Genomic DNA, 12,813 nt, shown 5'->3' on the forward strand with positions numbered 1-12,813 from the left:
CCCTTGACCTGGAGGAGGATTGGCAGGGAGTTCCACGCTGCCCGGGTGACACCCAATCAACAGGGACCATGTCAGAGAGGCCCCTGCAGCCTGCTGAGAGCCATCCACAGCCCTCCCCATTGGGCCCAGAAGCACCAGTCTTGGATGTGCTGGAGGCAAAGCCACAGCCACCTGACAGTGAGGAGGAGACTCATCCAAGCCATCCAGGTCTGGGGAAGCCCAGTGCTGCTGTTTCCCCGGTCCACCCATCCACAGAAGCTGGGGAGGGTGTGAGCCCATCCACTGATGGAGCACAGGAGCAGGCTTCCAGGTCAGAGTTCCCAAGGAAGCTCTCCAGGGGCAGTGTGTCTGAGGCTCCAAGTTCATCTCCTGGGGACACAGGTCCAGAGGTGTCTCCTGCGGAGGTGTCAGAATCAGCAGCCCCCCTCCAACAGAAGCTGCTGGTTCAGGGGGCAGATGGGCAAGAGGGAGCACTTGGGGGTCAGCCCTTCTGGGTCTTACCTCCCACCGTGGACGCCTTAGACTCCACTCCTGCAGATTACCAGAGCAGAAAGAAAGATGCCTGTGCTGGGCAGGAGCCCGACAAGCCCCAGCAGGATCTGGGGAATGCCTTGACAGCAGGCAGCTGGCATGAAGGAGCATGTCCAATGGATGTAGGAGTCTTGGCAGCTGCTGCTTGGCCCCAGCTCCCGGGCTCGGGAGAGCCAGAGAAGGCAAACACCAACCTTCATGTGTCTGACCCAGGGGCCCTCCCAGGGATGGCTCCCTGCTCGCCAGCACCAGTGGCTGCCCATCCTCCCACTGTCACAACCCATCAGCCTGCATGCAACGAGGCCCAACAAGGCAGGCAGCTACCAGCGCCAGCCCCACTGCAGGAGACAGAGCCTCCTGCCAGTTCAGTCACAGTGTCCCCAGAGTGCCTTGGAAGTGCACCATTCGACACTGAAGGTGGAGCTGTCACGAGCAGAGGGGCTGCTGATGGAAATGTGGGGATGCAGCAGGCTCCCCAGGAGCCAGGAGAAGCTGCTGGAAGCAGTGCCTTCTTTCACACTGACCAGTGCCTCACCACTGCCCAAGAGGGGGCACCTGCCTGCATGCCCAGGGAGCCCTGCCAGGCCGAGCAGCCCATGTGCTGGCTGTCAGCCGGAGAGCTATGTGGGGCACCTGGATCCATGGTGGCTACATCTGCCCAGCAGGCTGTCCCTGCCCTAAAGGGGCTCATGCTGCCTGTGCCACCTGCGCCACCTGCAGAGGCTGTTGCTGACACGCCTTATCTGCATATTGATGGTGCTACCGGGAAGGGGACAGAAGACAACAGGACAAAATCAGCTTCCTGGGAGGGATCCAGGGCACCTGCCCAAGACACCTGTTCCCAAGGAGAACTGAGGGCTGTGGAAGACACCATCTCTGGGAGGTGCCCTGCTGGCTCCCTCACCTCCCTCTTGCAACCGGGAGCTGCAGAAGAGGAAGTCTTGGTCATGCAAACCAGCAGCAAAAGCCCCAAAGCTGGAGCCGCTGAAGACCCCATGGGCACTGTGCCCTACTTGGACAGGATGCTGTTTCCAGCCGAGGCTAAGCAGATGGAAGGGGGGGAGGGAACAGCACCCACTGTGGATGTGGGTGCTGAGTCCAGTGAGATCCCAGCGTGTCCTGTTGATGAGAAGGGCCTGGCAGGTGGTACAGTGAGAGAGACAGAGAATGACAGGCCGAGGACAGAAGAACTTTCCCAGGACCCGAAGAGGGGCGTGGCACATGCTGAGCATGTGAGCTCCAAGCCAGCCAGCTCGCTCACAGGGTTCCCTGACTTCAGGGAGCACATCACCAAGATCTTCGAGCAGTCTGTGCTGGGCGTTCTGACCGCCGAGAGGCCCCGGAGTGCCCCTGCTGATAAGGCAGGGAGTGTAGTGGGCAAGGATCTTGCCGTGTCATTAGGCCCAGAGAAGCTTCTAGATGGGATACAAGGAGTAGCCAGCCCCTCTCTCCCTGCACTCCCTGCTGGACTCTGCATGGAGAGGAAGCCAGAGTTGGCTGAGATTTACCATCCTGTTCTCCAGGTGCCAGCTATGGGCCTGGGGTTGCTGGCCTCAGGGCAGAACCCACCAGGTGCTGGGGTAGGGGAGGTGATGGTAGGTGCCCCACCCACAGTGAGGAGAAGCAGGGGGCCGGAGGGGGCTGGGGAGTCTCAGGCTCACTTGCAGTTGAGGAAGGCCGGGCAGGGCACAGCCTCTGGTCCTGCCTCGCAGGGGCCCTTGCAGGTGACTCCCATGAGTTCTGGAGAAGCCTTGGATCAAGCTGACAGACCTCCTTCTAGACAACAGCACCAGGGGACACCTGCTTGTGACGGGCAACCTGGGGAAGATGGCCCTCAGGATTCTGTTCGCCCAGAGTGGCCAGGCGAAGTGCCCAGCTCCACCTCTGTCCTGGGCACCTCTGCTCCCCATGGCGGTGCTCTGACTGGGCCTGAGGCCAGTGAGGAGGACTGGACCCTGGACCTGCTTGGAGGTACTGCTGGTGTCCCAAGGGACCAGAGTGCCCTGGAGCCAGCAGCTGGAGAGGTGCCGGCCATACCCCTGGACTCTAGCGAAATGTCCGGAGCTGCTGGGGAAGCAGCCGCTGACATCACACAGAGCCCAGCTGAGACACAGGCATATGACTCAAGTGACCTGCCTGAAACAGGTCCGACAGGGGTGCGCTCCAGGTCAGCTTGTGACACAGCCCTGCCAGGAGGCTGTTGGGGCCCAGGCCGCCCTGATTCGGCTCAGTCCATGGAAGACACAGCCATCTCGTGCGAGGACAGCCCAGCTGGATACCAGCAGGCTGTGGAACAGCTGAGGCGCGAGCACCCCACTCCTGCTGGGGTCAGGAAGATGTGTGCCTCCTCACCTCCAGCACCTGGCGGTGCTCAGGACTGGAAGCTGCCATGCTTGGTTCCAGAGGAGCTCCAGACTGCCACCAGGTATGTACGTGAATGAATTCCCATGGGGCTATGGGGCCAGCTGCAAAGGTTTCCCTAAAGCCGACGTTTCCATCTTGAATTGCTGGCTCACACTTGCTCTGGATGTGTTGAGAGTTGGGCAATGGTGAGGACGGCTGGAGGTGTGGAGCTGCTTGTTTCAAATGTGTCATGCTCCCTTAGCTGTGTTCTTCGGTTTGTCCAACCTGGGCTTCTGGAAAGGTTTGTTGGGAAGCTTGGAAATGTTTCCAGCTGGCTGTGCCCGGCTGAAGGATAGGTGATGGTTAGCTGTGGGGTTTTCTAGAGTCCAGATTCTACGTTAGCATCATTTCAGCTGCCTTTACCTAAATAGATCCAGATTCAATAGCAGCTCCAAGCCAGCGACCGCCCACGTTTCCCTAGGGGTTGTGGCGGAGGGATCACTTACAGCGGTCACTCCATCACGGAAAGCAAAAGCATGTGGAGGGTGGTGGCCTTCTTCCCAGCTACATCATCCGATCGATTGTCCTTCCCACTGTCCCCTGGGCCTGCCTTTTGCACTTCTGCTTTACTGCCTGAGAAGGATGCTCCAGGAGTCTTGGGCAAGGTCTCTGCCAACGAGGCTGGCAGTGTGGGAGACATGCTGGGTGTTTGGCAAAGCAAAGCAGCCCTTCTCCATGAGTTTCATACAAAGAGGAACAGGAACCCACCATATTCTATCTGCAGGGAAAGCAGAGCTTTCCTGGGGGCTCCGTGGGTTGCTCTCCTGAGCTTACAACTTACACAACCCCCAGCTTGTCTGAGGTACATTTTACACCCCACATAAGGAGCTCGCTGAAAACATTTGAGTCGGTGGCTTGTAGCATATTCAGAATTGTGCAAGTGTGTCTACACCAATTTCGGAATATCTTCATCGCCCTAAGAGAGCCCCTGGCCCCTGCCTTCTGCCCCCATGGCCCTCGGCACCCACTCCTCTGACTCATCACCTTTTGAGGTCAATGGGTCAGCAGTGTTGATTTGAGCTCAGAGACAGGAATGGCTCCTCCCTACGTGCAGGCACGCTGCAAGAGATCTGTGATTATAGGAGGCCAAGTGGAGAACCCCAGACCCTCCCACTGCTCTCTCCTGAGTGAAGGGCTCCCCCAGGATTGTGCAAAAGCTGCTCCCCCAAGGTCCACACTCTCAGAGACTTAGGCACGTGGTGGACAAGCTTGGCAGCTTCCCTGGACGTTGATGGTTGTTCTGCGCTCGGCGGGTGTGTGCACACGTGCACATACACGTGCTTGCTTGTGCGTACGAAGGGTGGGATCGTCTTTTCAATTAGCACCTGTGCCGCTTCCCAGCAGCTGCAGGCGTCGGGTCAAGGATCTGAGTCAGGCTTTGCACATGCTGAAAGAATGCATGGTCACCTGTTTTTCAAGTCTGAGTGCTCCTCCAACACCCAGCAGCCTTTGCCGCTGCCCCATAGTGCCTCTTGGCTTCGCGTGGGTGTGGGCTGTGCTGCCAAATCAAACACCAGCCTCATCTGCTTTTGACACTCTTCTCCCACTGCCTGGGCACTTGGTTTTTACATTCCCACTTCAGATGTAAGAACAGCATATGTCCAGCCAGGGACAAGCGCCCCACCCTCCGGGCTGTGTGCCCGGTTATTGTGTCAGCTTCTTGGAGACCTCAGGGGACACACAGCCAACACACAGCCAACAGCCAGCAAATACGTCATGGCTCATTGTTGTAGTCTCTTTAAATTTTAAAAATATGTCCAAATTAGTATTAGAGGTTAGACTATTCTGGAGCATGTGTAAGGAAGAGCAAAGTAAAAAAAAAAAAAACAACAAAAAAACATAGCCTCCCCACTTAGTGATGACAGTGTTTTTTTCATGACTTTTTTTCTTGGTTTGACTATCTGGAGTCATTGTCCCTTTCTTCCTGAGCGGAGCCCTTCGTCACTGAACTTGTGTGACTTCGCAGCATGCCAAGCCGTGGGCTCTCGGATGTTTTGGCCCCACTGAGATCTTCACAGTCTCTGGAGCTGCCTGGTCCAGGTTTACAGCCACTGACCGCGGGTGAACAGTGAAATGGGGTAAACAGACAACTCAGTATGAACAAGAGGAGAACGCCCATCTGTGTTTGTTTTTATAAGGGATCTGTGGGATGATGACGTTTTGAACCTACCGAGTTAAGATGTCTAACTAAAATTACTTTTGTACGTTTCTTTTCATGTTGCTGTGTGGGATGCCGTGCCCTGTGAGTTTTAAGGCTTTTGTATCCATGACTGGCATGCTGAGTGAAGCACCTGGCCTAGCCCCTGCTCCTCCCCAGTCCCTGAGGGCAGTAGCAAAGTCAACCTTCCTCTGCTTGGGCTTTTGAGAAAACACCTGTTGCTGCCTCCCCCTCTGTGAGAATCTTAGGACGCCAACTTCGGGACGATGAGCACCCTCTTACACCCTCTTACATCCCCGTGGTGCATCTTACACTTAGACAATGAGAGGTGACAGGAGGCTAGGGACCAGCTCTGGTCGGTAAGAGCCCTGAAGCGCTCTCAGATCTTCCAGCAGCCTTGTTCAAAAGCTAAACAGAAACAAGTAGAAGTAACTTTAAAAAGACCTTTTTTTTTGAATCCTGCATCTCAGAAATATTACCATGTCAACAAGTAGTTAATATAAACATTGCTAAGGCCGCAGCTTTCGCTCTTGTTTTTACACTTAGCCTTTGAAGTCTCCTGGTGCTTCAGGCTCCTGGTACATCTCAACGGGGCCCAGCAATCATGCCAGTGTGGCTGGACATGGCCCGTGGCTGCCCTGCAGGATGCCCTGGGCACTCACAGGAACTCAGAAGGCCATGCCTTCCTCATATGGCTCAGAGGCTGTGTGCACAGCAAGCACTTTGTACTGGTTTAACACAGATAGGTGGGAACTGTCTCCTGCTTGTCATGTAACTTTTCCCTGATGAGCCCACTTGCCCCGAGGAAACTGCGTAGGGAGCTGGATGAGTCTTAGAGATAGCCCTGTGGGGTGTTTCCCAGGAGCAGCAGCTTTGCCCATAGGAGTAGAATCCAGCAGGAGCCTGGGGAGGCGGGGTGGACTGGGGAATGCAGCCAGCAGATGGGGTGCTGGTGACATTCAGGCCAGGGCTGTGCTCCTGTTTGCTCCCCTGTGGAATAGGGGTGGTGTCTGTCTTGCCTGGCATTGCCATGTGAGTTAGAGAATACCCAGGATGTTCTGCGCCCCGTGGAGGTAGGCTTCTGGTGGTGGTTTCATGGCAGGCTTCCCGGGGCCATGTCTTGGGTGCCCACATCCTGTGTCTCCTCCATGTGCACACTGGGTGTTTGTGGGAGGGGTGTAGGGAGCTCATTCTGCTCCAGAGGCTAGGCTTCCAACCTGGCTACCTTTCTTTTCCAGCATGGGATCCTTTGTCTGCTAAAGTGTCATAAAAAAAAAAAAAAGATTTAGTTATTTGAAAGGCAGAGTGGCAGAGAGAGTGACCTCTACCCACTGGTCCACTCCTAATATGGTTACAATGGCCAGCGCTGGGCCAGGTCAAGCCAGGAAGCTGGCTAGCAAGTTGTAACTCCCTCCAGACCTCCCAAGCACCTGGCCCATCCCCCTCTGCTTTTCCCAGGCACTTGAACAGGGGGCTGGATCAGAAGCGGAGCAGCCAGGACTCAAACTGCAGCCATATGGGACATTGGAGTTGCAGGTTGCAGCCAAAGCTGCCGTGCCACCCAGGGCCCTGCTAGGATACATGAATGGCAGAGGAGAGTGATTCTTCCACGTCTGCTACTGAATAGCCCACAGTATACTACAAGTTAAAATGTTTGTGGTTATGTTTTGTTGTAAAATTTTCTGCCGATCTTATGCACTTCATTGTATCTTGTTTCACCATCAAAGTCATGTTTTTAGTTGCCGTGTAACAAGCAAAGCGAATCGAAACTGGTTAGTCTGCTCTCTCACTGGTTGTCAGGAGACCAGCTTGGGTGGATTCTGTGGAACTGCTGAGAACCCATAGCATGGATCAGAATGGGCATCTAGAAAGTGCTCCCCCTGCTGGTGCTGACAGGAGAGCCAGTGTCGCTCCTGGGCCAAAGCAGGCAGCACCAACGCACTGCTGTATTCCCAGACTGTGCAGTCCCCCCGATGTGGGGGGTCAGAGCACAGCCCAGGTATAATATGGCACAGACGCAGTATGGACAGACAGCTTGCTGTGCCTTTCTGCGCACTGGACAGTCCTCCCTGCAGAGCACCCAGGTGCAGCCTCGCTTGCTTTAGGTCATTAGACAAAAGGGTATTGGAAGTGACTGTCCGTTGTAGCCACACGGTCGTCATGTTTGCTGGTGCAAAGGGTAGCATGTGGCATTTTGATTACAGCCCCGCTTGCCCCTGTTTGGGCATGTGATTCTCACTGACTTGGACATCACCACCCTTTTCTTGGCTGGAAATTTGCTCAAAGGGACTGCCTGTGTCTTTTCTGTTGGACAAACGATCGGTCAAGGTGTCAGATTCAACTCTGAATGTAGGGGAGAAGCATGTGATCAAAGCGGGCAGGACTCTTGGGTTTGAAACATGTTTCTTCAAAAGAAGACAGTTAAGCCAAAGGAGGCCATGTCCAAGATCCCCCTGATGTAACAGCCCGGAGCCTGCAGCAAGAGCGAGCTGCCAGCAGGAGTCTGTTTCCAGTCCTCACTGCCTGTCCAGTGGGGTGCACTAACCCTGCGTGGCCCACCGTAGCTTGTTAAGTGGAATGAGCACCCAGATTGAAAGGTGCCTAGGACACCAACAGCTCCACAATTGATGTGGATTTGCATCCTTGGCAGCTTTGACCATTGTGAACCATCCTAGATGAAAGTCACAGGACTTTTTAAAAAGGTGCCTTTATGTCCTGATACTTTCATGATTCATAAGTTTCTCCAGAGCTGAGTCAATCGTTTGGAAAAGTGCCAAACCTCTGGAGGTAAATGTACACCAGGGAGCTGGGACAGGAATGACCTGCCTTGGGTTTACCAGCCCCTCCCTCCTCTAGTGTCTCAGGCACTGGCTCCCTGGCCGGGCAAGAGCTGTGGGAATCCAGGGCTGGCTTCAGGGCAAGGTGGTGATTTTCCAAACTGAATGTATTCAAGGTGACCCGGCTTCCCTCCTGGAACCTCTCATTATGGTCGCTGGCAGAAGTTCTGCTGTCAGACCTGAATTTGGGTTTGCTTCCGCAGCCACGTCTGACAAGTGGAGAATTTACATCATCTGCTTAGAGATGGAATGAAACTTAGAGGTATCCTTCTTGTGCTCCAATCTTTTGGAAGGTACAGCGTGGCTCAGTGTGGGGGAGGCACTGGGGACCTAGTTATAGCTGCAGAGCTCAAGCTGGATTCTGGCCCCGATGTTCCGTGTCCCCTTGATACTCATTGGTGCTGAGCCTGCCTATGAGTGGCTGTACTCCCCGGTAGCAGAAGCCGCCCACCTCCATGGCTAGGCCTTTGAGAGAAGCCTGTGTGATTCTGAGGTCTAGCATGGGACTCACATAGACCCCTGAAAGGCTGCAGAGTTCAAGCTACAGCTCTGTGACCTTGAGGGTCTCACCTTGCTGCACCTGCTAGTCGCCCGCAGCACTCCTTACATCCTGGGTAGGAGGCAGAACTCCCTACAGTGTTTGCCCTGCTCCCTCTCACTGCTTCCTCTCTCTGGGCTAATGTGCTTCTACTCACAGCATCATGTGTCAGCAAACCCATGCTGAGAACCTTGACCATGAACTCACCAGCCAGGTGGGATCTTGAGAAGTTTATTTCTAGAATACACCTCCGCTGAAACCTCTTACTGTGTTAAAGAGTGTGTGTTGTCTCCACTCTCCAGTGCAGAAGCTCCTGGCCCTTGTGCCTTCCAAGCCCTTGAAATGAGGTGTGTGCTCCTGGGAAGTGGATTATTCATGCTGTTGGATTTTGGTTTTTGAAGATTTGAAAAGCAAATGACAGAAATATTGTCCACCCACGCTTTGACTCCCCAGATGGCCACAAAGCCAGGTCTAAGCCCAGGCTGAAGCCAAGAGTCAGGAACTGCATCTGGGTCTCCCACATGGGTAGCAGGTGCCCTAAGCACTCGAGCTGTCTTCCACTGCCTTCCCAGGTATGTTAGTAGGGAGCTGGATTGGGAATGTCGCAGCCAGGACTTGAACCAGTGCTCAGAGAAGAGATGCTGGCATCACAAAGTGATGCTTAACCCAATGTGCCATAACACCAGCCCCAATTTTGTTGGATTTTAACTAATTAAAATGTAAACAAAAGTCATATGGAAGCTAGAGCTTCCACATGGGACAGCCCAATAGGGAGAGGGGATGACTGCTCAGCACGTGCCCCAAGTGGACTCCCAGGGTTCCATAGGAAGCCCTGGAAGCTTCTCCAGCATTTGGTGGTGAGTAGCCACCTGCCTTACATGTGGGAAACCAGGAGGTCCCATCTCCAAGGTGGGAATGACATGTGGCCATGGTGTCCTGCTCAGTGGCACAGAGCAGCAGGGCTTCCCTGCACCTGCGACCGGGAGCTTCTCTGTGGGCCTCACGCCTGGTTCTGTGTAGTGGTGCAAGGACTCCCAGGGTGAGCCAACCACCTGGCCCTGAACAGTGGCACCCTGAGCTGCCCTCCCTACCTGCAGATATCCACAGAGGCCACACCTGCAAGGATACCACTCCTTCCTGGGAGGGTCCACCCTGGGCAGAGCGACAGCCATTCAACTGTTCTCTCCCTGAGAAATCGTCAGAGTGAGAAGGAGGCCTGAGAGCTCTGGACATGGCAGCTGGGCCCCTTTCGTCTCTCCTTTCTTCAGGCCAGTCTGGCCAGCAGTGTTAAATATTTCAGCAGCCTGTGCTGCAGGTGCAGGCATCTCCATTTCCAAGGAGGTATCGGGGAGGCTTGCGTCATGAAGCAGCTTTCCTTTGCTTTTGCAAGGCTGGTAGAAGGAATTGGGGGAGGGGAGCCCCTGTGCCATGGTGGAGGGTAGGGTGAGCTGAAAAGCCCCCAGTGTCCAACAGGTGTGGGTCAGCACTGAGTTCTCAGGAGTGCAAGGAGGGCAAGCAGTGTTGTGAAGCTGTGCTGGGGGAGGGAGCTTCAAGAACCAGAGGAGATTCAGAGAGGCCGCTGGTACTATAGGAGTGCTAGGCAGCCTGAGCTCAAACCCCGGTTTTCACTCTGAGGGTCTTGGGTGACCAGAGGGCTGCACCTGCCTGGGCTTCTGGGAGGGGTAGGCGGTTGTAATGGATGTCAGATGAGCCAAGATGTGGGACATGCTGTCGTTAGCCTGTGCTAGCGGCACCTGAACTCTTAATAAGTGGGAGTCATTAGCTTGTGGAAATTCCATGGACAAGGTGCTGAGCAGACCCACCTATAGCTGGCTCATGAAATGTGCACCCAGATTGGGTGCTTGTAAGGGAAGTCAAGTTTTCTACCATTAGGAAAACCCTGAGATGGGCATTCATGGCATGGGGAAGGGGAGGGGCACAGGCTTCTCCACTGGGAGGAGGTTTGGGTGGAAGCCGTGGGTGGTTAGGTAGGTAATCAGGTAGCTTGCCGTGCTGCCAGTGAGTGAGCCCCCCCACCCAGCATTCTGTAGGCCTCTGAGAAGTAGGCTACTGAGCACCTGCTGCTTGCTGTGTGCCCTCTGCTAGTGGCTGCCCAACCTTCACTTCCCAGGGCCTCTGGAACCTTGGGCACACATTCAGGAAGTCAGCTGTCATGATCCTAAGCTCTCCATGCTTGTGTTCACCTGGAGGCCCATGAGTCTCCGCCTCTTGCAAGAAGATAGGCAGGCTAAGATTCTGCCTTTGGGGCAAAGTTGGACTTACAGGACAGCGCCCTCGGTGAATGAGCACCTGATACTCCGTGTGATGCACAGCAGGCACTCTGGTCACCGCACAATTCAGCTCATCTGGGTCACGTGAGCCGAGGGCTCCATCCCAGAGAGGAGCTCAGCTCATCTGGATCACGTGAGCCGAGGGCTCCATCCCAGGGAGCTCAGCTCATCTGGGTCACGTAAGCCAGAGGGCTCCATCCCAGGGAGCTCAGCTCATCTGGGATCACGCGAGCCAGAGGTCTCCATCCCAGGGAGCTCAGCTCATCTGGGGTCATGCGAGCCAGAGGGCTCCATCCCAGGGAGCTCAGCTCATCTGGGTCACGTGAGCCAGAGGGCTCCATCCCAGGGAGTTCAGCTCATCTGGATCACATGAGCTGGAGGACTCCATCCCAGGGAGGGCTTCACGGGCAGATAGCTTATTTGATTTCTGGCTCTGCTGTGAGACCTGCAACCCCCAGCAAGTTCCTTAGCCATTCTCAGCCTCTGTTTCCTCTCCTGAAAAAAAATGTGAATGCCAGAACCCAGCACACAGAGTTGGATACCGCATAAAACAGCATGGGAAAAACAGTTGGGCCAAAGGGCGGCAATGTGGACAGTCCATATCAAAGTGTCAGCTCGAGTCCAAGCTATTTTGTTTCCGACACAGCTTCCTGCCAATGCACTTGGGAAGGCTGCAGTAGATGGGCCAAATCCTAAGGCTCCTGCCCCTCCACGGGAGGGACCAGGATGGAGTGCCTAGCTCCTGTTTCAGCCCGACCTAGCCTTGGCTGTTGTGACATTTGGGAAACTAAGTCAGCTCGTTCTCTCTCCCTCCCTCTCTTCTCTCATTGTCACTCTGGCTTTCGAATAAACAAAGGCATCTTGGGAAAAAGGTTTAGCAGAGGGCACACAGTGGCCACTTAACACAGATGAACCAGAGGCTAGAGTTTGTATTAGTACTGTAGTGTGTGTTACCCTCATCTTTTGTTAACATAGATCGGGTGAATACTGTTTTCACATGAGGGTTGAGTGAACCTTGCTTAAGTTCATGTGCATCTGCCCTGGAGTCTCTGGAATGTGCCCCTGCCCTCTCCAGCTGCCACCCATTCTGCAGCCACAGCCTCCGCACGGCTGGCCATGAACCTCACTCTAGCAATACTGTGGTGGATACAAAGTCAAACCAGCTGGGACTCAAGGCGCAAGCATTCTCTTGCTTTGGAGCTAGCCTCCGGCGGAGAGCAGCTGCCGAGTGGCTGAAAGCTAACATTAGTGGTGGGGAGCAAGCGCCTGTGTGGGTGAATGGCTGCCCCAGTGGGACATAAGTGCTAAGCATGGCTTCAAGGGAGCTGGTCTCCACTCTCTGGCAGGAGGCTTGGAGATGCTGGCCCATCCCCGCCTCCTGGAGACAGGGCAGCGAGACCCCACTTGCCTGCAGATGCAACGCAAACCTGCTAGGGTGGAGAACCTTTGTGGTCAGAGAGCAGGCAGTTGTGTTGCCACCGGCATGGCCAGAGCTCTGGCACACAGTGAGACTTCAGGTATGTGGGCGGGCCAACCTTGGGCTTGACTGTCCTTTCGGGCCACCCCTGATGGACACCTGGGCAGCTGCTCCTCTGGTCCCTCAGGCGGAGTCTGGCTCTGGCATCCACAGTGGGCTCTTTTTATTATAGATCTGAGACCTGGAATGCAGAGAAGGTGTGAAACTTCCTCAAGGCCACACAGCCTGCCAAGACCACTGGCCCAACTCATATGGGCTCTTAAGGCTGGGGCTGTTGGTGCCAGCACTGTGGTATAGTGAGTAAAGCTGCTACTGGCATCCCATACGGGTGCTGGTCTGTCTTCAGGCTGTTCCACTTCTGATCTAGCTTCCTGCTAATGTCCTGGGTAAAGCAATGGATGAAGATCCAAGCAATCTGACCCCTGCTGCCCTTGCAAGAAACCCGAATGAAGCCCCTGGCTTTGGCTTGGCTCAGCCCTGGCTGTAGTGGCCATCTGGGGAGTGGCCAGTGCAGAGGAGACCTCTCTCTCCCTGTCTCTCTGTGACTCTGATTTTCAAACAAATAAACGTTTGAAAAA

The 12,813-nt window shown here is 54.9% G+C and overlaps 1 protein-coding gene across 7 annotated transcripts in view; it reads left to right on the forward strand.

Moving 5' to 3' along the window:
- The first annotated feature begins 1,325 nt into the window (after positions 1-1,325).
- LOC101530588 (transforming acidic coiled-coil-containing protein 2) overlaps positions 1,326-12,813 on the forward strand; it is a 115,752-nt gene continuing 104,264 nt past the window's right edge. For 3 of the 7 annotated variants that reach the window (XM_058671719.1, XM_058671723.1, XM_058671722.1), the window contains exon 1: positions 1,327-2,956. In XM_058671719.1, coding sequence (XP_058527702.1) covers positions 1,479-2,956 — 1,478 coding nt within the window. In that variant the 5' untranslated portion in view covers positions 1,327-1,478. Of the gene's footprint in view, positions 2,957-12,813 lie in introns of all 7 variants that reach the window. The other 4 variants (XM_058671720.1, XM_058671721.1, XM_058671724.1 and 1 more) reach the window with 4 other exon arrangements.

This window comes from Ochotona princeps, chromosome 13 (genome assembly GCF_030435755.1).
Source record: "Ochotona princeps isolate mOchPri1 chromosome 13, mOchPri1.hap1, whole genome shotgun sequence".
NCBI classification, from domain to species: domain Eukaryota; kingdom Metazoa; phylum Chordata; class Mammalia; order Lagomorpha; family Ochotonidae; genus Ochotona; species Ochotona princeps.